We start from the raw sequence: 25,303 nt of genomic DNA on the forward strand, positions 1-25,303 counted from the left end.
TGCTCCAAATGTACACCGCGCTGTGGCGGGCTGCCTCTCTCACCCAAAAGGACATGGACAGTATGATACAGCACTTACAGCACTAGAGAAATGCCAAAAAACACAAGAATATCCTCTGTACAATCCACGGGTTTACCCCTGAAAACAGTCATGGATAATCGAGGGTGGGGGGTTAAATGGGTAAAAGTTACTTCTCCCGCCCAGCCAGCATACCTATACACATGACACATTTCATGGGGTAATGCATTATTATAAAAAGATCTTTAAAAAAAAAAAGAAAAAGGTCAAAAAAGAAAAAAGAAAACTTCAACATAAACCAGAAGACACCACAAAGTCTAACAGAACGTGTCCGATTGGGAGTCAGTGGGAGATCGACGTCTTAAGTTAAGCAGTGACGAGATAAAGATAAAACCAAGCGTGGCGAATCTTTGTACAAGTACTACGCTGTATAGAAAGGGCTTTTCAAAACAAAAAATTTGATATTACAATTTACAATATACAACAACTCATATGTCACAACCAAGGAGGTGAGAATATACACTGAAATGCACAGGGTTTTTTTTTTCCTAAGATTTTTTTTTCCAGAGTGAGCTTTTTTCTTTTTTTCCTTCTCATACCAAAAAGGGTGGTAAAGCACTTTTACATTACAAGGGTTTACAAATGTACAATTATACAGTCAGAAGTATGTGGTCACTACTAGGATACATTATAGATACAGATTCAACATCAAAAACCAGAAAAACTACAAAGTTTTATATATATATTTATATATATATGCAAAGGTCTACACCAAGTATACACGTTATATTTATAGAAGCAAGACCAGAAAACGAATCTCCCATGCTAAATGATCTGTCTGCTGGTTAGCTGATGGCATGTGTGGGTTCGTCCATGATTCTGTGACGTCAGACAAATTAAATACTCGTTCCATCTCATAGTGGTAAATAGCTAGGATGGCAGGAGGAGGGTGGGACACTAGGATTGTGTATGCAGCAGTAGCAAAAAGGTGAAATGATTTCTCAGTTTATCAGAAATAAAGAACAGAAGAAAATGGAAGAAAAAAAAAAAGATGAAGGGAGTGGAGTGACGAATCGAACAGGTCTCACCTCTCTCTCCACTCCCTGCCCTCCAGCCCACCCGCCATTCATCCCTCCTTCGGTGGGCTCGGGCGGGGGAGGAGCGACAAAATCTCACAAAATCTAAGGCTGCCCATAGCAACAGACTCCTCCCGAGGGGTTGTCATGGAAACGGATTACCAGGGCTATTCCACGTCCTTGGTGAGTAGGATCGGGAGGGGGGGGGGGGGAAGTGGGAGTTGCGCCTTTTGAAGGGCCAGACAAGGACAGGAGGGTGGGGCTGGCAGACAGGACTGCAGTGGTGGGGGGGGGTTGAGGTGAAGGTTGGAGGTCAGGTGAGGGAGGGGGGGGTTATATCAGGTAATGGATGTGATTTCAAGCAAAGGGGGGGAGGGGGAGCTGATTCACATGATGCCGTTAGGTGGGCCACAAAGAGGACCCAGGTCAACGCCGTTCTTCATGTAGTACTTTTCCAGCTTGGCCAGGATGTGTTTTCCGTAGGTGTACTTCCTCAGGGTGGAGATGTGGGGCCGGATCTGGACAGAGACACAGATAGGTTTTCAGTACACTTTAAAAAAAAATCATTTTGGGGTTTTTTCAGCTGCGGGTACGCCCATAATCAATGATCACTCGAGCTTCAGTCAGCCTCTGTGTCGCTGCCTTGGAAAAACCATCAACATCCACAAATTGAGCAAAGCCTCCTGCAGTTTTGCAAGGAATCAAACTTTTTTCTGCTTCTCATTTTATTTGCAGCCGCCACCAAACAATGATTGATATTTTTCATAAATTGTTAGGATCTTTTTTCAGATCCCAGCTGCTCCAAACCGAAACACTCGGACATACGCACCGATACACAAACACAGCGACAGCGGACACATCTGTTTTCTCAGGCTGGGTAAAAAAAATCATTTGGTCTTGAGAACAGAAATGACGGTTGTGACGATTTGCATATAGAGCGGAGAAGTGCGATCAGACCACATGTGGTCACAGGAGAAACAATCAGGATTCATTTTGATACCAAGTGTGAACACACGTACTTAACAAGTGTGCACTTGTGATCAGATCTCTCAGGTTAACACCAGGTCTGAACAGGGCCAAAGTTAGTCTGTCCACACCCTGCATTGAAATGTGTCCTGAGGGGCTGTGTGAATCAATGCACTGTATACACCTCTAATATGGAGTCAGATTTTATCCATCTGATAAAAAAAATGATTATGCAGTTGTCAGGGTTGATATTGTTGCGCTGGCCACGAACAAATCAATGTATGGGCCATGAAAAGATTCATAGGGAAACTGTGGCAGCTCAGAGGACATCAGCTGAATACTGGTCTTTCATGTACAAGCCTCCCAGACCCCCTCCAGACGGGTCAATGTTAATGTTAAGGGATTCGAAATCGACGACCAACAGGCCAACGTGGGTATGGTTGGGAATTTGTGTACCAAACATCCCATTTAGTGCGTTAGGCATATTTAAGCCATCATTTATTCTGATAATTACCTTCCATCTGGATTCCCTCCATGTATTTGAATTGGTTATTAGATGTGCTTCAGTGCATACGTCTTCCCACATGTCCTCTGGTTTGTCTGTATTCATTTAAGTTTCAAATGAGTGTGTCCAATTAATCAAATGTGCATTTAGGGATATCTATGAGTAACATCTGAAGTGAAAGAGAAACTAAGGCAGCACATTCATGCGTTTACTTTTGGCTATTATTCAAATCGGTACTAATATTTTGTACTTTTTTGTACTGAGATTTGAAAATCTGTATATTTGACTTTTTAAAACTTCCCCCATCACCAGTTGCTTTGTGACACCGGTATACAGCCATTCTCCTATCTACAAGACAAATTCCTTTTACCCCAAAGTGATATGTTCCGGTATTTTCAGATAAGAAATTACATTACAAACCATACAGATTGGAATATAATCAAAAATGCTCCAACGAACATGGAAATTTACATTAATATATTATATAAAATTATACATCAAACAACACTTTTTATATTAAAAACAAATGGGAGCTGGAGTTAAATATTATAATTGAGGATGGGGAGTGGGAAACAATGTGCATTGGATGTCATAAAGGTATCAATAGTAACATGTGAAGGAGTTTGATTGAAAGATGAAGACTATGTTCTTTAAAAATCCCCGGTGTTGGTCTCTAAATTTGCAGATAATCCAGCGGTAATATACTGCTGGAGACGATGTGGAATGGTTGGCGACCACTCACACATATTTTGGGATTGCCCAATGATGCTTCCTTTCTGGAAGGGGATAAAGAGCGAGATAGATAAAGTTTTGGGAATTAATATACTATTCACCCCAAGTCAGTTTCTTTTCGATCTAACTCCTGAAGGCATGTACACAAGAGACCAAGAGCACTTGTTACATATATTCTTGATGACTTCTAGGAAAATGGTGACAATAAAATGGTTGAATCCACAGCCACCTACAGTGGCACAGTGGAAACAGAAGCTGAGGAAGGTGTATGGAATGGAGGCTTTGACTGCTCAATTACAATTAAGTTCTGATGTTTTTGTGAGGAGGTGGCTACCTATTGCAGGATACCTCTCTAACTGAGGGGAATCCTGTGGTACGATGGAATGTCTTAACTGTCCATTTATTTATTTATTTATTATTGTTCACTAATCAGTCTGTCATATATAATTTGTGATGTTGTCAAGGAATGTTTGTGTAAACGTGGTGGTGTTGTAGGTTAAGAAAGATATGAAAAGCACTGTCTGAATAAAATGATCACTTATGTTGTTTCCATTGTAATACGCTGATTTAATAGTGATATCGACCCGCAGGTGCAATTAGATACTAAATACTGACCGAGGCTAATTACACCAATACATAGTATGACCTCGTCCTTTCAACCCACCTTGTGCATTACGATCTTGCGCTGGGTTGGCTCAGCCACGTCTATCATCTTCTGCACCACGTAGTTGGCGTACTGGTCCTTCATCATGGTGTATAAGGCACTGTGGGGGCCCTCGGTCAGGCTGCACACTTCATCTATCAGCACCGCCCGCTCTGCCCTCGACGCGTGGGTCACACACTTCTCCACCACATTACTGGACAAACAGACAAAATTGTTACGGCGAGTTTACATAAAAAGGAGAAACCAAAACTTAAGTCTTAATGTTCTTTTGGAGAATAAAATAAAATCTTTTTCAAAGTAGGAGGAAACAAAAGAGTGAAACTTTGCGTTTGTGTATTTCTTTGGGGTTTTACCTGGCAAACTTGTGCTGGCTAAGTCCCAGCACATTGCCTCTGATCTCAGCCACTATCTTGCTCTTATCCTCTGCTCGGCCGTGCTCCAAAACGTGCTGGATCACATAGTTTCCATACTGGTCCTGAATTAAACAAACAAAACCAAACAGGCATGTGAATCAAAACGTGAGGAGGACAGCTGGTGCCTCTGACGCCACAACAAACGCAGCCAACTTCCAAAATTTGGAGGCTCTGAGAAAAGCTTTATATAAGCCAATTTGAGGTGTGATCGCTCTGAGCACGTCACTGGTGGAAGTGAACAGATGAACACAGATTGCTGGTTTGTGTGCTTTACCTGCACTAGCTGCTCTGTGTGTTGATGGAGCTCCTCTAGTATAGGCAGCGTCTGTTCAGGAAGGCAGTGTTCGAGAATGCGCTGGATGACCCGGCAGCCGTAAGGGTGAGTGGAGAGAGCAAAAACCTGAAAGACACAGGTTATAATACAGGGTTAGTCATTACACACACACTCACACATGAAAATGCACATTTCCATCTGTGGGAAGCTTTAGCCTTGGTTGCACTACTCGCGGTGTGTTTTGGCCTTCACACAACCATGACAAGTTATAGATTGTTTGAAATCTCTCCACTGGTCAAACCCACCAACACCAAGCTTTTGTCAGGCATGGGAAAGGAATCAAACACCATTCATCCCCCGGCAAAACGAATCTACAGTTTACACAGGTTTTAATCAGCTCAGATTCGCAGTGATGGAAATGTGACACCAGAGTGAACGCCTTCATTTGGCAAGACAGCCGGGTGAGTGAGCGCTCTTGCCGTTGAACATGACGCACCAGGGGGAGGGGGGGTTCTCTACTGGCGATGGAAAATCACCTTTTTTTTTTAACAGGGGTTTAACAGCTTTTTTTTTTTTAAACAGCGTATACGTTTCCTGATTCTAATTTAAGCTCCACATTCATGTGCAGATTTCCTGAACAGAAGAACTAACTTAAACTTGTTTCATCTTACATTTGCTACAATGGTTGTGCTTCTGTTACTTCGGTCCCACATCTTAAAGATATTTTTCACAGAGACCATGGTAATGACTGATCAAAAGGGTTGAAGAACCTTCACTTTTATTTTAGTTTCATTATATTTTGGGCTATTGCAGAAAATGTGGGTCTGCTGAGGGTTAATCCAGACACTTGTATACCTTTGCTCAAACTTTTCTCACTAATAGCGTGGACACCCTCTACCATTTTAGCAGGAAATGATTAAAGACATACTTTCACACACCCAGACCTCTGCTGCAGGGCAGGTGAAAACAAATTCCTGACCTGTTTTCAGCTACACAAACAAATCTGAGCCACCAAGTAGAAAACACTCAGCAGCCCAACATGGAAATGTTCAAGAAGCACAACACTCACATCGGTGAATTTCACAGACAGAAAACCCGGCATGAAATCGGAAAAGTGAAACGTTTTATTTGTTGTATTTAAAGAAAAGCGCATGCATGAACACACTAATCTTTCTTTAAACAGTTTATGGTAATGTAACATTTAGCTGGTAGATAAAAGATAGCTGTTGCCACTGGGCTGAGGTTCTTGTTGCCATGGCAACGTACCCGGTGCCTGGAAAAGAGTGGATATGCACTTTGGCGGTGACAATATGCTCGGTGCCTCAAGGCAGCGACAGTGTATATGTGCACACACAAGTGAATGTGTGTGTGTGTGTGTGTGTGTGTGTGTGTGTGTGTGTGTGTGTGTGTGTGTGTGTGTGGATGTCAGCCAAGCACCGGCAGGCTTCGGTGATTGAATGTGGAAATATTGTTTGTGTGTTCGCGTGCAGAGGGGACCCACCTGTCCCTTGAAGGCGTCTATGATGAAGTGCAGTGCGTGAGGCTGGACACACTCAATACACTTCTGCACCACGTGGTTACCATTCTGGTCCTTCACGCACTTCAACACATGGCCGTCCAGCTCCCGCACCATCTCACTCTGCAGAGAGGGACAACAATGACAAGGAGGATGAGGAGGAGGAAAGCATGAGGGGGGGTAGAATGTGGAGAGGAACATATAATTGTGAGGAAATCAAATATTGCCAGCGAGCTTATTCATTTTTCAGTGACTCACAGCCCAACAAGTAACACTGGGTTTTAAACAGGCGCCCTGAAGAAATCTACTGCGGATCATTAAGGAGATATGGATACTTCTCTCTCTCCCTCTTACAGGCACTCACTCCCTCGCACAATTTCATGCTGGATTTATCTTAACACCTGCAGTTCAACATTTACATATAAACTGTGGTATCATTAGCCTCATTCATTGTGGATCATAGAGCGCCTGCGAGGAGCCTGCTGCTACACGAGGCAGCTCTAACACAAAACCCATAATGTAGATAAAAAATGCCTTTACAGCGGGAGAGGCACAGCTCTTTATCGAAGCTGAATTTTCTAGACAAATACAAATCAGTGGTCCTTGAACAATGCACTCTTTCATATGTGAATTACAGGAACACAGATAAAAGGAATGCTTGGAAATTGGGGCATCAGATTAGCTCTCTACATCATTTCGGACTGCAACAACGGAATCACAGCAGTGTTATGAGCAGAATGTGTTTAATTAAGGTGATTTTAGGGCAAAGGTCCGGTCTGTTTCCCTTGTTGACACACTGAATGTCCAATGAGAATTAGCATACTTACAATGACCTGCTGATCTGAGGGGATGAACTCCAGAGCTTTCTGAATGACCCTGCAGCCGTACATCTGCAGGGCCAGAGACAGCACATGACCTCGGATCCTCTCTGCCAGAGCCAGCTTCTGGTCCAGGCTGCCAAACTAAAACACACACAAAATAAGCCGGTAAATCCTCTAATCCATTGAGTCATACGGGACACAATACCATGTATAACGCAATTTCACACAGGCCACAGGATGTCGTACAACAGAATCTAATAATTCCAGAAATCTGTATGTGGCTCACATCAGGAGAACCGTTCATCTCATCAGCTTCACACTTGGCCTGTGTGTTGTTAAGGGCCCAAAGAAAGGCAGTGTTGAATTAGATGTGATTTAGACACATGACACGTTCAATATTAATCAATTCTAAATGAACATGCCACCAGTGCCCTGTGGCAGTGGTTGCTGGGACTCAATCATAACAGACGATTCTCCAGTTCAAGGTTCTGAATCGAGCTTCCCTGAACTTTAAGAAACAAAACAGGTGAACAGCTCTTAGTGCAGCAGCGGTGGTGCAGCTTCGGGATTCTGTTGACTGAGTCCTGCAGCCAGTCTTTGATTGCTGCAGTTCAATTACTGCAGGCCACTTTTAAAGTTTCAGAGAGAAAGCTGCCATCAGCATTACCAGCAAGCAAACAGCCCATTCCAAACAGAGACTTAGAACAGACACTGCACTTGTTATTGGAAATCTTAAGGGCCAAAATCACACACAGCACCAACTTTTCAGCTTCTCACACACACACAACCACACACCTCAAAAAACTTCTGGATGACATAATTTCCAAAGACGTCCACCATAAGCTGGTAGGCAGCCTGGAGTATCTCACTGAAGACAAGCTGGCGCTCCGCGGAACTGGCTCGCTCCAATTTCAACTGGATAAACCTTTAAGACAGAGAGGATAAGCATTGCATTAACAACAGATATGTGCTGTATTAAATTCCACAGATAAGTTTTGCACCCTCTTGTTTTGTTATTCTTCATTTCAGTGAGCTTTTGCGATGTATACGAGGAAGTGTGCAGCCTGCACTGCTCTAGATGAAACCGAAGACTAAAAAATAAACATATCAGAGAGTGGCAATAAAGTGACAGATGTACAAAGACAGAGAGAGAGAGAGAGAGAGAGAGAGAGAGAGAGAGAGAGAGAGAGAGAGAGAGAGCTGCTTCTGCGTCTTTAACCTGAGGGAACAATCAGACTAAAACAGATGAAGTTGAGAGCTGAGAAAAGACAGATGGAGTTGAAGGAACCAAACAGCCTGTGAGGTGAAGTGATGGATGCCAGGAAGAACAGAGATAAAAAAGGACAGCGACGCTGAAGGGACCGAGGAGAAAAAATGTCTGGATTGTGCAGACTGGACGTCATGGTGTATTAATAGCTCATTTCATAAGACTGCGTGTGCTGTATCAACCCAGACAGACCCAGAAACCAGGACCCCAGAGCGGCCTCCGGGGGCCCCTGCTGCCATCCGTTGCCATCTGGTGAGCCATCAATGACGCTATTTGTTGTATTATCAATGACAAAATATACTTGAGGATGTACAGACTAAAGCAGGAAGACACAGAGCAAACTGTTCGTAAAAGGAGACAGGGTCTGAAATATTCATGTTATATTCAGTATGTTTACGTAATCATGCCCCATACCAGCATGAACTGAGCATGAACCTGAAGTACGGTGGTATGGCGCCTTCCGAGGAGAATATAAACAACGCAATGTCCTGAGGGTCGTCTCCTTAAAACAAATGCAGCCTGTTCGCGTTGTGTCAACACAAAAGAGACGTGACCATTGATCCTTGCAGTTGTTCACCGAACTTCACCACAGATTTTGTCCAGCGCTGCCTGACAGGACTTTAACACGGGGTCAAACTAAAGATTGACACAATTGCACATCGCGTTTTTTTGTCTGTAGGTAATTTGCATACAGAGAGATTTAAGAATTCAGGGGTTGGTGCATTATATTTTCTGGTTCCTTTTTTGTGCCGTGTATTTGACGCGAGCCTGATATCTGTGTGTACCTGCTGCCGTGCTGGTCCTGGCTGAACTCCATGATGTGGCCGGCAATGTCTCTGAGCTGCAGGTTGGGGTAGCGGTTGTTCCTGAAGTCCTCCAGCAGGCGGCTGCGGCCCGACGGCATCACGTCCGACATGCCATAGCGTAGCCGTGATGATGGGAACAGCTGGCTGCTGGGTGAAAAGAGGGAGGAGCCTGAGCTGGCGGCGCTGCGGTACTTGGCCTCGGCTCCCGGGGCAGCGGAGATGAAACGCCCGCTGCCATTGGTCAGACCTCCTGCAACGACAGAAAACAGACGATTCGTATAAAGCCAAATCATTAGCATACTCGAAGCGTTCAAGATGACTGAGCATAAGCAAAGAACTAGTCTCAAAAAACTAATTTCATGCATATATTTATTAATTTGCACATCACCAAACATTCAGGTGGACTTTGTTTGATCCAGACGATTTAAAACCCTTTCTCTTTGCTGAACGCCTCTTTAAAACGTAAGAATTCTATTCTTCCAAGTGCAGACTGTCACCAAATCTATTCCAGTGCCTGTCTATCATTCTCCTTATCAAATATCTTAAGAAGGTCGATGGCCTAATTCGGCTTTTCAAAAACGAAAAAAAAAAAGAAGAGGCTAGAACCAGGTTGAATCCTTCCAGACCTCGAGTCCAACTATTGAGCTTCTTATTTCTGGTTGCAGAGCCTCACAGCCTCTCATGAGTTTAAACCTATCTCCTGCATTAATGTCCATATTTTTTGGTGTTGCTCATCTCTCGTTAACATCAAGAGAGATGGATTTAATTCGCTCTGAAACAACAGCACAGGGATCAAACCCAACTCATTCATTACGACATTCAGGGTTTCCCACATCACGACTGACCAAAATGAATATGGATGTAATTGCCTTTGTCACTTTGTCGACAAGGTAATTAATCTAGCTTAGATGGAAATTCCTGGCAGCCCCTTCGCATGTCTGGATTAGAGCAGCTTTAAATTGTATGAAGATGAAACAACTCTTTAAGGGCCCATAAACACATTGTGTGTAGCACCTGACAGTGAGCAAGAGAAGTCGAGTGGATGGAGCAGGAGAAGGTTTTCACATGTACCACAAAGGATGTGGCATGAAAGGACATGAGTTGTTTGTATCGCTTGTTTTTCTTCCTCTGAAAATGAGTGAATTTAAATCATTTTCCAAAGTAAGATCATTATTTGTGTATTGGTTCATAATAATAGGGTAAAATAAAGAGTTATATTGATTATGTCTGAGTTACTGTTAATTACAATAAATAAGAAACCTGCTACTAGCCAGGTTTACATCTACAGATTCAAATATGAACAACTGAATAATTTTGAAGTAGAAAATAGGTTGAAAGTCGGTTAAGTGTGCAAAACTGTCGCAGAGCAAGTGACAGAATTTTTCAACAGGATATTTCAGTTTAAATACATTGTTCTTAAATTCAAATATTATGTTTTTCCTATCTCCGCATTATTGTTTTTTTTGTCTTAAGCATAACATGCGTGGGGGAAATGAAAGGCTCTTATTCCCTTTTACAAATGCTCAGAGTCAGCAGCTGAACACAGGCTGCGCTGAGTCACTTCAACGAGCCTCTGATGAGGAGATATTTATGCGAGTGACACTCGTGGTCAAATGTTGCGATCGTCATTTCCAGTGAGTGCACAACGGCCGTGTTTGATTTGAGACAACACTGCCCTGTCAAAATTCACACACTGTGACAGGGAGTGTGTACACAGTGCACTACAAGTGAACCGACTGAACAATCTGACCTTCTGTAGAAAGGAGGTGGTTATTTATTGCAGGCCTAGGAATATTTCAGAATCTTACACTACTTTCATCTGACATAATTTGGGTTTATCCAAGTTTAAAGTAGAGATATTCATTGCTGTGACATAGTTTTGGGTCCCACATATTTATCCTATGTTAAAATAACTCACACGTGTGATAACATTTGCGCTCTGCAGCACAAAAACACAGCACTGGATGGCAGCACTGTCCAAAACATGAAACAGAGATTCACTGAGATAATATACAGTTGAGTCCAGGTAGTTGACATCAGCAAAAATAAATACCAGCTTTCTGATACAACAATAAGTGATGAGCTCAGTTGATATTTAATTAAATGTGTTACAAACAAATAAAACTAAGTATATAGTTCTATTGAAAGCATGTGTTAGATGAATATTTTTTACGGTTTTGGCGTTGGAATATGATTTAAAACCTGACAAACATTAACAAACACACGTGCATATTCCAATTATTTTCTTTATAGCTGAGTGCATCAGGGCTCAGTCTCAGTTTCTATTTTTTAGTATAAACACCCTCGTAAAGACTTTAAAAATTCCAAAGTGAGGTAATCAATCATCATTATGAAGCCTAAACTTTCTCTGTCAGTCAGTTTGGCTGTCGTTTCTTCTTCCTCACAGTGGAACTGAACCTTTGAATTATACTTCACTCCACCAAACTGTCAAACAGGAAAAAACTGGAACTAACAAAAGTCTCTGCTGGTAATTCAACCTACAAAAACACACTGCATTGCAAGTCTGCCAACTGATTATAGTGCCATGTCTTGAAAATGATGATTGGGAACAGTAATTTATTTCAAGCTACAGTGGAAATGTTTAGCATGTTATATTTTAAACAATTACATTTTGGGATATAAAACTACACATAGACGTACCTCGTGATTGTAAAATTATTTATGAATGTAAACCTGCAAGCTACCAGGCTAATTCAGGTCAATACCCAAACAAGATTAACACACCATTTGTGTTAAGCTTCCATAAACTAAAGCAGTCCAGGTCATGGAGTGTTTATACTGTAGATATGTCAAACTAATTAAACTAAAAACCTAACTTTAAATGAACATTAACCGAGGCACTCGGGTATGGAAACAGATTGTTTTGTTTACCGTTGTCTGACCAAACAGCACCGTTGCCATAGAACCAATAACTAAAAAAAGCTTTTCAAAGGGGTTATCAATCACTTAAATCAAAACAGACACTTACCAAGATTAAGGTTGGACGAGGAGCTGTGATTGGACAGGGAAGGTGGGGGTGTGAGGGAGTGAGACGGGCCCTGGTTTGGCAGGGGCATGCCCACAGGGCCAGGGGAGGGGCTGAAGCCCAGGGTGCCGTTATAGAAGCCTCCGTGGCCGATGGGGGTGAGGCTGGAGGGCGTGCGTTTGTACAGCTCATTGTTGCCGGTCAGGGAGTCCCGTCTGGACCCACTGCCCCCACTCGAGTTGGCCACTAGAGGGAGACAAAGATCAATTAGATCATGTTATCGACAGGAATAATGCATTGTAAATCAAAAAAAAGATATACATCAAGCTGCTCACTCATACGGCAGAGCACGTGATAAGGTGTATTCCAACCTGCAGTCCCAAAGCCTCCCAGCGTAGCCCCCAGACTGGCACCAAGGGATGAGGAGTTGGGCTGGCTGAATCCCAAGGAGGCAGACCCGGGCCCCGGCTGACCTGAGCCTTGTGAGAAAAGAGAGGAGCTCTGGGAGGAGGAACTGAGGGAGGAGGATCCGTAGAAGGAGCTACCTCCTAGAGCACCACCAGGGCCACCCTGCTGCTGACCCTGCTGGGACTGCATGGCACGGAATGGCCCGTTGGCCCCACCGCCGAGACCCCCGTTGGCACCACCTGCGGATGCTGCAGCGGCTGCAACTGGAGGAAGAGGGAACAGTGAGAGGAGAAGGTGTTTTCACAGGTTTCTTTATAGCTCAGTTTAGTGTCCTTATAAAGAGTAAATTATCATACAAATTTTCACCCCACTAACAATTGTTCACTTTATTGCCAGTATTGACGTAAACACAAATAGCCCTTGATACTGAGCACACTGACTCATGGGAACTCCTTGTAAAAGACCAGACTCGAAGGTACAGTCTCATAATCTCCTAATTGCAGGTTCTGGTTGGATAGCACATTGGGAACATGTTTATGAAGACCACAGTGTGTAATCCTGGTTTGTGTGCATGACTTTGTCCCGTTTCAGAATAAACTGTAGCCCACCCTTGGCCTTTATGTTCATTACTGCGTTACCTGCTTGTGCTGCGGAGGGAGATATGATGACAGAGCCCGGAGCCATCAGGCGGACAGGGCCATTCCTCCCTCCAGTGTTGACCACCAGGGCCCCTGTCTGATCATAGTAGGCTGCAGGGGCCAACACCGGGTACCCTGAGAAAGAGACAGAATCGGAATATTGATTTAGAGAGCAGTTTCCTCTTGAGTACTGTGTACATTTGGGGGCTGTTTAAGTAAATTTCAGCAGCAGTTTTATAGGCAGCAGTGTTGAAATAGCAAATGTAATTGGGTCTGTTGGGAGTTTTTCCAAAGTAGTAAAACCAATTTACAGTGGGAGTGTCAGACTCACCAGGGACTCCTGCCGCTAACCCCTGCCCGAAGGCGAGGGCCGAGTTGACGGCCGCTGCTGCAACCAGCTGGTCATTCTGCTGATTCTGCTGACCTTGGCTGGGGGTCAGAGGTCGCTGGTTGCCACCACCACGCATTACCTTTGCAATGTCAGAAAAAACAGACTACTATGTCAATATCAATAGTTTCTCTAAATCTGTTTTAGAGCAGATAACCTGTGGTGTACTGTAGATTAAGTTTATATTGTGAATGTCTCAAGTAGTTAGTGTTTACACCAGCATCCCTACACAGAGATACAGGGTGACATAATAAATCACCAGGATAATAGGACAGGCCTGGCCGGTATTAGCCTAAGTAAATAACCGACTGACCTGCTGTTGGTTCTGCTGGCCCTGGTTTGCTGCCTGCTGATTGGCTGAGTTGTTAGCTGCAGCAGCTTGCTGTTGGAAAAGGTTGGCAGGGTAGACCCCCCAGGGGGTCACACCGTAGTACTGGGGAGGCATGACTGCTGGACCTAAACACAAACAAATATGCAAAATACTGATGAGATGGGACGACTGTGCCAGTTTTTATACGAGTTATTAAATTCATTTAAATAGAGCATGGTGTCAGTTTCAAAATTACAAATGTTACCAAGCGTGGCTGCTGCTGCTAGTCCAGCTGCGTATGGGTCTGTCCCAGGTGGAGCAGCACTGATGATGTAAGGATTGGGCACAAACGCTGGGGCCAGACCTGACAATTCATAAAAGACAAGACTGGGGTGAAAGATTTGACATAATACATGGAGTATTACAATCACCATTCAATACACCAATACATTTTTTATTTAAGTCCTGAATTAAGACTTCTTTTTAAACTGGTGCAAAAATAGTCCTCAGTTTCTTCAGGAGTGTTCAATCTAAGAAATAAGCTAGAATAGCTAGACGCTGCAGCACTTATGGAGTAACTGGTGAGACCGACCAATTCCTGTAACTTTACGTGCACAGAGAGAAGAAGTGCCTTATGAAACAAACATGCGTCTATTAACAAATGAGATGTTTACATTGAGAGGTCCTGCTCATATAACTGAATAACACACATGCTTACCAATGTGAGACTGCTGTGCTGCTGCCAAGGCGTACTGCTGCTGCTGGGCTGCTGTCAACTGCTGCACGGCAAGAGCATTGTTTCTCTGAAACAGCTGAACACAAAATCACAGATAAACATACTTTAAACATCACTGGAGCAGAAACTATACTTGTACTATACCACCGCCACCACCACTCTCTTACCTGCTGCTGCTGGTTAGCGTAATCAAACAGACCCACAGTGGGCGCAGAGTCCATGGTCATCTGGGAGTTGTAGTCAAACTGAAGTGGCTCCATCACCGACTCCATGGGGTCCATGGTGACGCCCCCCTGTTCTACACCAGAGAAGTCCTCGGGGGGCTTGGGGCCTCCACCCCCTCCTAAGGGTGTCATGCCCTCAGCCCCTACACCGCATGGACCCCCATGCAGGTCACCCTCGGGGCCAGGGGCCGGCATGTTGCCTTGGGGACGACTGCAAGGAGAAGATGTTGAATTTACATCTGAAGGCTGTTTGTAGAACAAGATAAGCTTTTCTCAAACGAGTCTGGAAAGTGTGTGTCCTACCAAAACTCTTTGACATCCACATCGAGGCCATTCTGCACAGGCAGCCCATTGGGATTGATGACGTCACTGATGACATCAACTTCAGCTTCTGTCAACTCTTTGAGTTTCTCTCCCTCAAACGTTGCCTTTGGCTTCTCTTCCTCCACCTCTCCATCCCTCTGGCCCTGTGTGATCAGTGAGAGACCATGAATATAACAGATACAGTGAGAGAGGGGTTCTGACAACATAACAGGGATTGACAGTAAAGTCGGGAGAACAGTCGGGAGAACAAACTGACATGAACAAGTTGAAAGAAACAACACTTGTCCTAATCGGACAACCACCAGCTGATAAGGTACGACCAGTGAGAGAACAAGTGCAGCCGATGTGTGCAGCCAAGGATATTGAAAATCTGATGGCTCAGTTAAAGTGATTACAGAAAGATGAGTAACGACAAACTGTGGTTTTACTGACGAAGAGAAGATACTTACGTAAGGTCCTTTCCGAAGGCAGGAATCCAGTTTGTCAGCTGGTGAGGAGGAGAGGACGTACTCCACCATGCTAACTCCCAACCCTCCACTCTCAGACCGCGGTGACATCACCGAGCCCACGCCCACTTCACCTCCGCCATGGAAACCTTGGCCTGGCCGACGGGTTACCATGATTGGCTGAGAGACTGAGTGATCTACAATGAGAGGAAGCAGGATCAATAAATAGCATTCATGCACAATGCTTCGGGCATGACAGGGGATAGCGTAACACATTAGCAGCATTAAATGGTAGGGACAGGGAATTGACTGCATTTATACCGTGCTTTTCAAGTTTTATCAACTGCTGGTAGTACTTTAAAGGAAAAGACACATTCACCCAATCACACAGCACCTCTTTATGCAGAGGAACAACCATTCATACAGCCTGTACAGCCAGCAGGGGCAATTCTAGGTTCAGTATCTGGCCCAAGGACACGTCTCCACAGAAATTATCTGATAAACAAGTGTCAGACTTCTTCAGATTTGCAGGTATTTATTTTGTCATCACGCCAACAGAAATAACTGATTTGTGTTGACAAGTTACAGCAGAGGGAATCTCAAATAATCATCTGGGAGACCATCATGGTGATTTCACTTTGTCTTCAGCTTCTGACTGACAGGAATATAAATATTAATACTCAGATACTAGCCAGCGAGTGCTCTTGTGGTTTCTCAATGTGCATGCGAAAAATAAACGCTGGCAAAATCCCTAGACCCGTAACACCTGCCGTCTGCTACGGTATCACAAAGACAATCCAGACGCGTGGGTACCTGAGGCACTCCATGCACTGTCCCTCCACTGGTCCAGGAAGATCCCTTTTGGTCCGTCCTTCCCAGAGTCGTCCGCTTCCCAGAACTTTTTACCAGTGAGCAGCTGCTGTAGAGACGCAGGACAACAGGAGGAGAAAAGGGGTAAAAAAGGAGGAAAAATAGGTGAAAATGGTGATACAGATATAGGCACATGGAATGGGCAAAATAAAACATTTACAGAACTGATTATTTGCACATCATAGCATATGAGCAGAGACTTCGTCGAATCTTACAAACAACATAACCGGCTTGCTTTTATTCAAAACTGTCAGTGGTGCATTTTAAATTCCAGTATTATACACAACTTTTCAGAGTTTTGACGCCTGACTTCACCACAGACAAGTACAGGTCCATCATTGGCAATCACGCAAAAGAAAAAGCAACACAGAAATCTCCAAAGCTTATCACCAAAAGCATCTTATCGTGTATGCCACTGCTTTTTCATCCTGAGATATTTGTATTTCGTGTTTCTTTTCGCTTTGCTTCTGTCGCGTGTTAAAAAAGCATCCCACCCGCTCACGGTGAATCCAGAGGATCTCCTGCAGTGTTCTCACATCGGCTCATTTAGACATTATCCAGAGATTTACTACGGGGCCATCCTAAGAAACTCCAGAGAAAGTCTGGAGCCTCTCACTTGGACATTTGCGTTCTCACATACAGCCCCTCCAGAGAATGTCGGGAGATTCTCTGTAGTTCAGTGCATGTCTGAAAATAAGCTTAAGTAAAAGCAGCGATGAAAAGATAACTGCTCATTATTTTTATTTTAAAATGTAATTTATTAGAGTTGAATAGTTTTAAGTCGTTTTAAGAGATTGGACATACCAAGTAGACTCTAGCTCTTTGTCAGTAGCTCGTTCGTGTTTCTCTCCTTTTTATTAGTCAACATTTTTCCCCTAATAAAGTTTGTTGATTCTGTAAACCACTATGATCAGTATCTTCTGGCAACAGGAAACAACAACTCATAGTGGCAGAGGGACTTTTAGCAACATATAACAGCCCACAGCTATATAACATCAACACCACTTGAATACAACAACTTATAAAACCTGACGCTTTAAAAGGCGGACTGGGTTCAACAAGCCAAAGTTAGGCACTGGTCCAGCATTAACAGCTTAACAGAGTGTTGATTGTGTTTAATACGTTCCAACAGCCAGTCCAACCAGTTCAAATTAAAAAGCATCTGAGACAAGACGCTTCTCATTTTTCAGACCTTTTGAGTTCTGGAGAAACACAATGCAAACACAAATCCATGCTACTTTAAGCTCCAGCGCCTTTCACGAAGCGACTTGTCCGTTTATTTTTTTCTTAGATTTCCTATTATTCAAATTGGAGTCTGTCAGTTAGGGCTGACCCAACTGCTTTGCAACGTTGGCTGTTGCCATGGTAATTGATCTACAAATCAATGTGAATCGGGTGTTTTCCAGCAAGGTGGTTAAGTGACATAACACAGCCATGTTTATGTCAAATTGTGACACATATCTGACCTCATCAAATCCACTTATTTTAAATCAATTTCAGACATCAACATTTTACTGACATGTCATGAGTGTGACCAGCCCACATGCTACATTATCCCTAGGAAAGCTATGTATACTCCATAGTCTGCACGCACATTTATGCAACTACAACCATTAACCCTAATGTCTCACCTCTCCCATGGCGCGCCCCTCCAAAGCCAGAGCCTGAAAGTCATGGTTCAACTCGTCCATGGATCGCACCTGCAGACACAAAGACCGGGGAGATGTTAAAAGTGTGACACCATGTGTTTCATTCTCAATTACGGTACAAACATAGTAAGTAACATGATTTGCTTGAACACATTCAAGCAGCTGAAACTGAAGACACTAGAGGTCATCTTAAAATTGATATCAATTTAGATCTAATCTAATTTTTTCTTACATCAAGTAGCTAATACAGATGATGTCTTGAAAATTTTAACTAAAAACGTTACCCTTTATCTTAACCTCATGCTTTAACATGTTAGAAAGAGTTTGTTCCACACAGCCAATTTAATTATCTCAATAAGTCAGAGTCATGATTTTAATAACAAACAGTATTAAATATAATACGACACATTCACAGTAGCAGTGCTGCAATGGCATCTCCCTTTTTGCCACACTAACACATACACACCTGGCTGTCATGGATGTTGTCTCCAGTTGGCCAGCGATGTTTGCCAGGCTGTTCACCGTGCTGCCGCTGGAAGAAGTAGTCGACCATGGCATCATCCTGGGAACGTCCAGCACCCGCCACACCCTTAGAGACACACATGCACATTATCCTGAAATTACTGGCAACAGGAACAAGCAGAGTGTATCTGAGCAACGACTGGAGACATGTAGGTATAGACGGTTATAACTAAACAAAAAATGCAAGAGAAGAAACATACACACAAAGAGTTGAGCATGATTAAAAGTCAAACATACAAATAAACATCAATGTACTGCAACTGAACAGCAAAGTGCTTCTTCAGCTGTAAATCCTCAAAGGTTTCTGACCGACGAAAACAAATATCTGAACATCTTTTTAAACATTATGACTATATGTTAATAAGCAGATTCCCAATCTATCGTATCCTTTTTTTGTAAAATCATCCTGATTCCAACAGCACCCTGGGTTGAGGAATTCAGAACCACATCCTCCCGTGTGAAACTCAAATGACATCCAAATAGGAAGCTGCATTTCTTTTCGCTGCCAAAGCTTGTGCAGACTTCCTCTAACTAATTTTGAGGGCGAACCCAAAATTCCCCACCAGACGCCGTCATCAAAGAACCAGTCTCCATGTACTGTGAAACAAGTGGCCTCAGTCATTCACTGCACACGCAACAGAGTGACTGAGCGAGACGTCATTCAATCAACTTATCAGATGGACTGAATCCCCCCCCCCCCCCCCCCAGAATTAGTAATGACTACTAAACTTGTTATCAAGCACAAGCAGCAACACTTAACTGATGAGGTTATTGTGGGACTTTCAGGACAGCTACAGTTAGTTTTATTACATATTTTATAGCAGCATGGCTAGTCTGCCCAATTAACAGCTATTGTGAATAGGCTAACAGCTCTTGTATGTAACAGCAGCAGCTCTATCAGCCTAGAGAAAAGAACATACCGACTATATAAGGTATTTCTGTAACATACTTGTAGCTGCGCCAAAAGGTTTCACCAAACTCAGTTATTTTTCAGTCAATAAATTCTAAATTTTCTTTTTAAAAAGACAGACAACTATATTGAAAATGACCCAGCTCATGGGACCAGCAGCCCACTTCAAACAGCTCATTTAACCATTTAGAAAAGTAAAAAAAAGCTGCAGCAATTCCTCACGTCTGTGAAGCTGTGACTAAAAAGGGTTTTGTACTTTCACAAGACCAATGACGACAATGAAACTCCGTCAAATGACAAAAACGTTTGTTTTTGTCATTTGACGGATTTACCAATTAACTAAAGAATAATTTCTCTAAGCACAATTAAGCCTGGACAGATTTTTTATTCATTATCACAAAACTCAATAAATCTAATGTGAATTTCACAAATATAACATGACTTGACAATCCAACAATATCAGACGTGTAGCACATTCATAATAAATAAGAAAATAGACACCTAAAGGCAGCAGTCACAACTTCTAGTAGGTCAAAACTTACTAAGTGAGGTTTCACATCTACAGAGCTATTCTTTGTTCCAACCCGAGTCAGCAGTTAAAGCAGGGAAAAGACTCTCTGCTCTGCTTTTGCATCCTTTGTACTTAAGTACAAATAGCTGAGTATGTCTGTTATATTTCCAAAAGCATCATTTAAACCATCTTTATTCAACAGAGACAACACAATTGGGTATTTCAATGTGAACACAATGAACTGGCAAATATGGTTCTACAGGACGAACGACAGCCTAGGACACCCCATAGTTAACAGAGAAAAGTTTCTTTGAGACAAACACATGTCTATGAATGAATGAAATATTTGAAAGGTGTAAATGCCGAGGGTATTACCTGTTGGCTGGGGGGTGCGGCCTGAGGGGTCTGCCCAGTTGGAGGGGCATGTCCTCCGCTGCTCAGCACCACGGGCATGCTGGGAGATGTAGTTCTATGGTGGGGGCTGAATGAATCCTGCCAGAGCACTGCTTTCCTCTTCAACACACACACACTGCTCATTCCACCACAGCCTGTTAGGAGAGAGAGACAAATACATACGTTACATTCAGACAAAAGGCAAACTGGATCAAAACTGGAGCAACACATTGAACAAACAAAACACTCAGAATCAAGACGTCATGCTCAGCTGCTAGTTTATTATGTACATCTACCTTAAACTAATGCTATTAAGAACTAATTCAGACAGAGTGAGGAAACAAGTCTGTTTAATAAAACCCTTGTGACTTAATCCCACAATAACACATACACAGAGGACTTACGTTCCACCTTGTGCCAGTGGGGCATTAGATTGTGTTTTCCAGCCATTAAATAATGACAAAAGTTATTGTCCCCACCCAGAAATGAAATGACAAAAGAAAAAAAAAACGTGATCCATGTTCTGCAACCTTACTTTTCAAGAAAGGTAAAGAGTAAAACAAATCGCTGATCTAATCATTTGCCTGTCATTTTACTATTCCACGTGGTTCATGTTCAAAGTTCAGAGTCTGTGTCGCTTTTCTATAAGTCAACACATACTTTGGTCATATGTGCATATGTAAATGCGGCCAATATCTCTTAGGCACTTTTGAATAGGACAGAGGCCTAACCAGAGACTAAAATATATCGACGCACGTTGTAGCTTGAACTGCTTTACATGTCAAACTACACTTGTCTGCCAGTTTATTTTAAATAACAAGCTAAAATGCAGTTTAACATAAATGCACTGCAATAAAACTTCTTGTGGTTAAAACTGTTGAACACTGGGTTAGTACAACAAATCAACCTCAACAGAACCACAAACACCAGCCTCAATAATAACCCTAAAAGAAACAAATCAATGCATTTTTCCTACAGGGCGGATGTAGTGTATATTTTGCACAGTGCAGTTTAGTTAACAATGTTCTCACTGAGCCGGCTGTAGAGTCATGAAGAGCAGAGGCTTTCATCCGAACCTCACTCTATACGTACGGCTCTCATTGATTCAATACGGTCCGACTGGTTAGGTTCACTGTCTAGTTTGACTGCAGAGCTGCTGCAGGGCACTAATTTAATAGAATTGTATGTAAATATGAAACAAACCTAATTAGATTAATCGCTCTAAAAAATTCAGAGCACATGATCGAGTTTTGTAGGCTGCTGCCGCACAAGGGAGAGCGGTAATATGAATCACACTGGGGCCCTCACATTAGCGGGACTAGCCGCCATTAAACATAAGTAAATGTTGAGAATCAGAACTAGCCTGGGGGCCAGACGAACTTAGCCCCGCCCACAACATTTTCGGTCGGGAAGTTCGGTCTGGAGTCGCTCTGTTGGGGAGAAATTATCTCAGAACATGAGCTGTTCGGACCAATCAAATTGTCAGGGCGGGCTTTATACGATGATGGACAGATGATCAACAGTTACCTAATCAACTACGTCATCAAAGAGCACTTGGGTTGACTTTGTTTTCCACTAACATGCCTGCCGCTGGGGAGCTGAGATGTGTAGATGCTGCCATTGAGTCTTAGCAGACATCGACAGTGCATTAATTTTGAAAGAGGAACAGAGAATCAAGGCATTTGTAGATCAAAAAGATGATTTTGCCGTCCTTCCTACGGGATTCGGAAAAAGTTTAATTTATCAGCTGGCCCCGATGGTCGCTTATTTAACATAAGTCACATACTACGTTGCTCTGATTGGTTGTAGGTCTATCCAATGAGCGAAGAGGCATTTTTTTCCTGGTTCAGTTCAAACACGCCCCATAATCACAGCCCAATGGAGCGATCTCAGACTCATATTCTGACTAGAATCATGAGTATGACAACGTCAGGCTAAATCAGAACAGGAGAAAAGGGTAAAGAGTCAAGAGATTTAACTGCCAACCTCTGACTGTAAACTGCACCTCTCTTTATTTGGAACCAAACACACTTGTAAAACACCTTCCTGTTAGGCATCCCAAAATACTATGAGTAACCCAGTGATCCGCATGTAGCGTGGGCGGCTGATTAGTTCCCCCCCGTTGGGTTCAAGGTGATCTGCCCACACGTATGTGGTTGGTATGAATCACTGAGCAGACACGCCGACTGCAGACCGCCGCTTCAATCTCGCCCTGTTACCGCCGATCAACTAATTGTCCAGTTTTTATGCAGAGTTAACGAAAACTAATGTAGATGTAACAATACAGTCATAAACCTTGACTATGTGGAGGTGCATGTGTTAAAGAAAAGGTGTTAATTAACCCTAATGGTTCCTGTGGCCGGTGGTGAGGTTTTGGCGTGTATTGCAACATACTGAGGTTGCTTTGCTTTCCAATGTTAGACGCAATTATAAGACACAAACGTCTATGTGCAACACAATACAACAACAACAGCAACGCCACGAAACCGCAAAGTTGTAAATAACTGTTATAGGCAAAAGATTTGTGTAAATAGAACAATTTAAGTTGGTGTTTTCTGCAGGTTTGTATTTTGAAGAGGCCAAAGTTGCCCTGTCATGTAAGTGAGTGGTGATGACCCCATGACCCATGCAGGGTGTGAGGCCCGATCTGTCTGCTTGCAGTGGTAAGCCCTGTGGTTTCCAGCAGTCTGGGGGGGGGGGGTTATAATTTGTGTTTTACTGCCTCAGTTTATCCCACAAACTCTAATCTGTGTTAAAATGACCTGTGTTCACATTTGGGTCCCTACATGCCGTGAGAGGATCACAAGCACCGAGCCACTCAGCCATCACCTCTCAGAGAGTCCGTGTGACAGCGTCTCCAGACACATGCAGCTGCAGCCTCACCAGCATCATGTCTGCTGAGCACCGGGCAACACACCCCCTCCAACCCCGGCTCCACGGGCCCAGCGGATAAACACAAGTGTGTGGTCACAGGGTCGATTCACTCCGCCGCTCCTCATGCAGCAGCACGATCGCTCTTTATTCACGTACCCACTCCACGTTCGGTGGAGAAACACCCGGAAATCCACAACCGTGTGGCCCACCCCCTCCAAATGCAGGCTTGTTATGCTACCAGCTTAACTCCCAGCACCCGGAAACGGGCTGTGTGCTCCGCAAGCTAACCGGGTTAATCATTGTTCGATACCGGTGATCGATCCACCGCAGACCGGGCACCGACAGGGGTGTGACGGTCCGAGCAGCTAGCGGCTCACCGAGGCAGGGTCCTCGGCACAGAGAGCACATTGCTCCCCCTGGCAGACATGACACATCAAACACGAAACGGTCAAATGTGGATGCTTCGTGAAAACACTGGTGACAATTACCGGGGGGGTTCGTGTTCATGCATCCGCCTCCACACACGCCGGGTCCCGGCTGTGTTGTGGAGGTTCACTGCCCGTGTCTACCAACAATAACACGGCCTCCCGACATCAGCTCAGCCCGGGAGGACCAGGGGCCAAACACGGGCTAACACTGTGTTTTTACCGGCGGTGGTACCCCGGTTATATCGCCGTGTTGTTGCCGACATTCCCCCGGTGGGCCCGGTGTGTGCTGCCGGCTCCGTGGCCCCACAGGTCCCCGTGACGCGGAGGCTAACAAAGGCCCCAGAGCTGTCTGGAGCGGAAGAGCCGACACAACGGGAGAGGGAGGCAGCAGAAAGGGAGGCAGCCGCCGCAGCCTCACGACACAAAGCCCCGGTTCTACCCCTCTCCCGGGCCCCGGGGGCGGCCATACCGGCTCCGGGACACGGATAAACAATGCCCGGTGTCACCGCGACCGCTGCACGGACGGTACTCACCGGCGGAGAGGGTGGATGGTCGCGGATTCCGGCCCCAGCTTCTCTCTGACACCCCGGGCTTTCACTCCGACAACATGGCGGCTCGGCGGAGGAGCAGGCGAGAGCGCTGCATGACGGGAAGAGAGGAGAGAGAGCGTGCGGTTCATTGCGCCAACCGGGAGGGTGGGGGGGGGGGAGGGAGGGTCGGTCAGACCCTTTGTTATGTGCCTGTCGGTTTGTGTTTATTTATTCAGTTTTATTTACATCCCGACCACTTGTTTGTCAATGGAGAAAAAAAACAGCATTTTCATTTTTTGCGGAACTGCAAAAAAAAAACTACAAATAAATAAACCTGCTGCACAACTATCAGAATATAAATAAAAGTGTCTGCCTGTAGGAAATCACTCAGATGATATCGTTGTCCTTTATTGAACGGAGACAGTGGACAGACTGGACACAATGTCCCGGGGTCTCTACGGTAACGTGGTGCTCGGTAGCCATGGCAACGTGCTGCACCACACGACCAGCAGGTGTGACGCTGCTGCTGCTGCCTCTCCTCCGGGAGGTGAGGGTGCGAGGAGACGAGGGGCCCGGACCTCAGAGACACCTGCAGCGGCTCTGGAGACGTGTCCCCGGGGACAGACCTCCAGAGACACGTCCTGAGTCGCGGTGTGGATGACGCAATGTGGATACAGTAGATTATGGGTATGGTGATAATAATATGTATGGATGATGAGCATGACACAGGTCAGGCTGCTAATCATACTTGTATAGTCCAGTAAATACCCTGGAGGGTGTATATTATGTTTATAAGCTCATACATTAGTTTTGTGTTAAGTGCTGACAAATCAAATCCTCATTATACAATATCATCACTGCATCATTTCTATAATCTACTTACCTCCTCTGGAATAAAAAAGAAAAAGATCAGTGCCTCACAATCCCGATATTAATGTGATCAAAACAGGGAAGGAAAACACTCAGTTTAATAAACACAAAGCGCCTAAGGGAGAAAAATATGTGTCTACAGATGAAAACAGGAGTCGGCTTTAATGTAGAAAGTGTACTTTTTTATTATTTCAAACTTCACCTTATACACCCAATAAGGTCTTCACC

At 44.0% G+C, this 25,303-nt stretch overlaps 1 protein-coding gene across 2 annotated transcripts; it reads right to left on the reverse strand.

The window, feature by feature from the left end:
• Positions 1–1,411: 1,411 nt before the first annotated feature.
• On the reverse strand, positions 1,412–24,293 carry pum1 (pumilio RNA-binding family member 1). Of its 2 annotated transcripts, none has more exons than XM_061092568.1 (23): positions 24,209–24,293; positions 20,356–20,528; positions 18,504–18,626; positions 18,020–18,088; positions 16,332–16,434; positions 15,522–15,715; positions 15,052–15,215; positions 14,692–14,959; positions 14,507–14,600; positions 14,054–14,152; positions 13,792–13,934; positions 13,422–13,560; positions 13,091–13,225; positions 12,416–12,715; positions 12,048–12,290; positions 9,038–9,308; positions 7,781–7,910; positions 6,992–7,126; positions 6,150–6,287; positions 4,649–4,774; positions 4,315–4,436; positions 3,962–4,154; positions 1,412–1,612 (listed from the first exon to the last, which is right to left on the reverse strand). In XM_061092568.1, exons 2-23 carry the CDS (start codon positions 20,515–20,517, stop codon positions 1,481–1,483), a joined length of 3,483 nt encoding a protein of 1,160 aa, XP_060948551.1. In that variant the 5' UTR covers positions 20,518–20,528; positions 24,209–24,293; the 3' UTR covers positions 1,412–1,480. The 2 variants fall into 2 exon arrangements, with proteins under 2 accessions (XP_060948551.1, XP_060948550.1); XM_061092567.1 differs by having other exon boundaries at positions 16,332–16,437.
• Between the last annotated feature and the right edge of the window lie 1,010 nt (positions 24,294–25,303).

The sequence above is a fragment of the Limanda limanda genome, chromosome 19 (assembly GCF_963576545.1).
Source record: "Limanda limanda chromosome 19, fLimLim1.1, whole genome shotgun sequence".
Taxonomy (NCBI): Eukaryota; Metazoa; Chordata; class Actinopteri; order Pleuronectiformes; family Pleuronectidae; genus Limanda; species Limanda limanda.

Excerpts from the sequence above, each read along its gene's own strand:
- pum1 (XM_061092567.1), bottom strand. The coding sequence starts at position 20,517 with ATGAGCAGTGTGTGTGTGTTGAAGAGGAAAGCAGTGCTCTGGCAGGAT. Across the intron at positions 16,438-18,019 it reads AGGGGCGCGCCATGGGAGAG|CAGCTGCTCACTGGTAAAAA; the intron begins GTGAGACATTAG and ends GCGTCTCTACAG. Across the intron at positions 7,911-9,037 it reads CAGGACCAGCACGGCAGCAG|GTTTATCCAGTTGAAATTGG; the intron begins GTACACACAGAT and ends TCTGTCTTAAAG.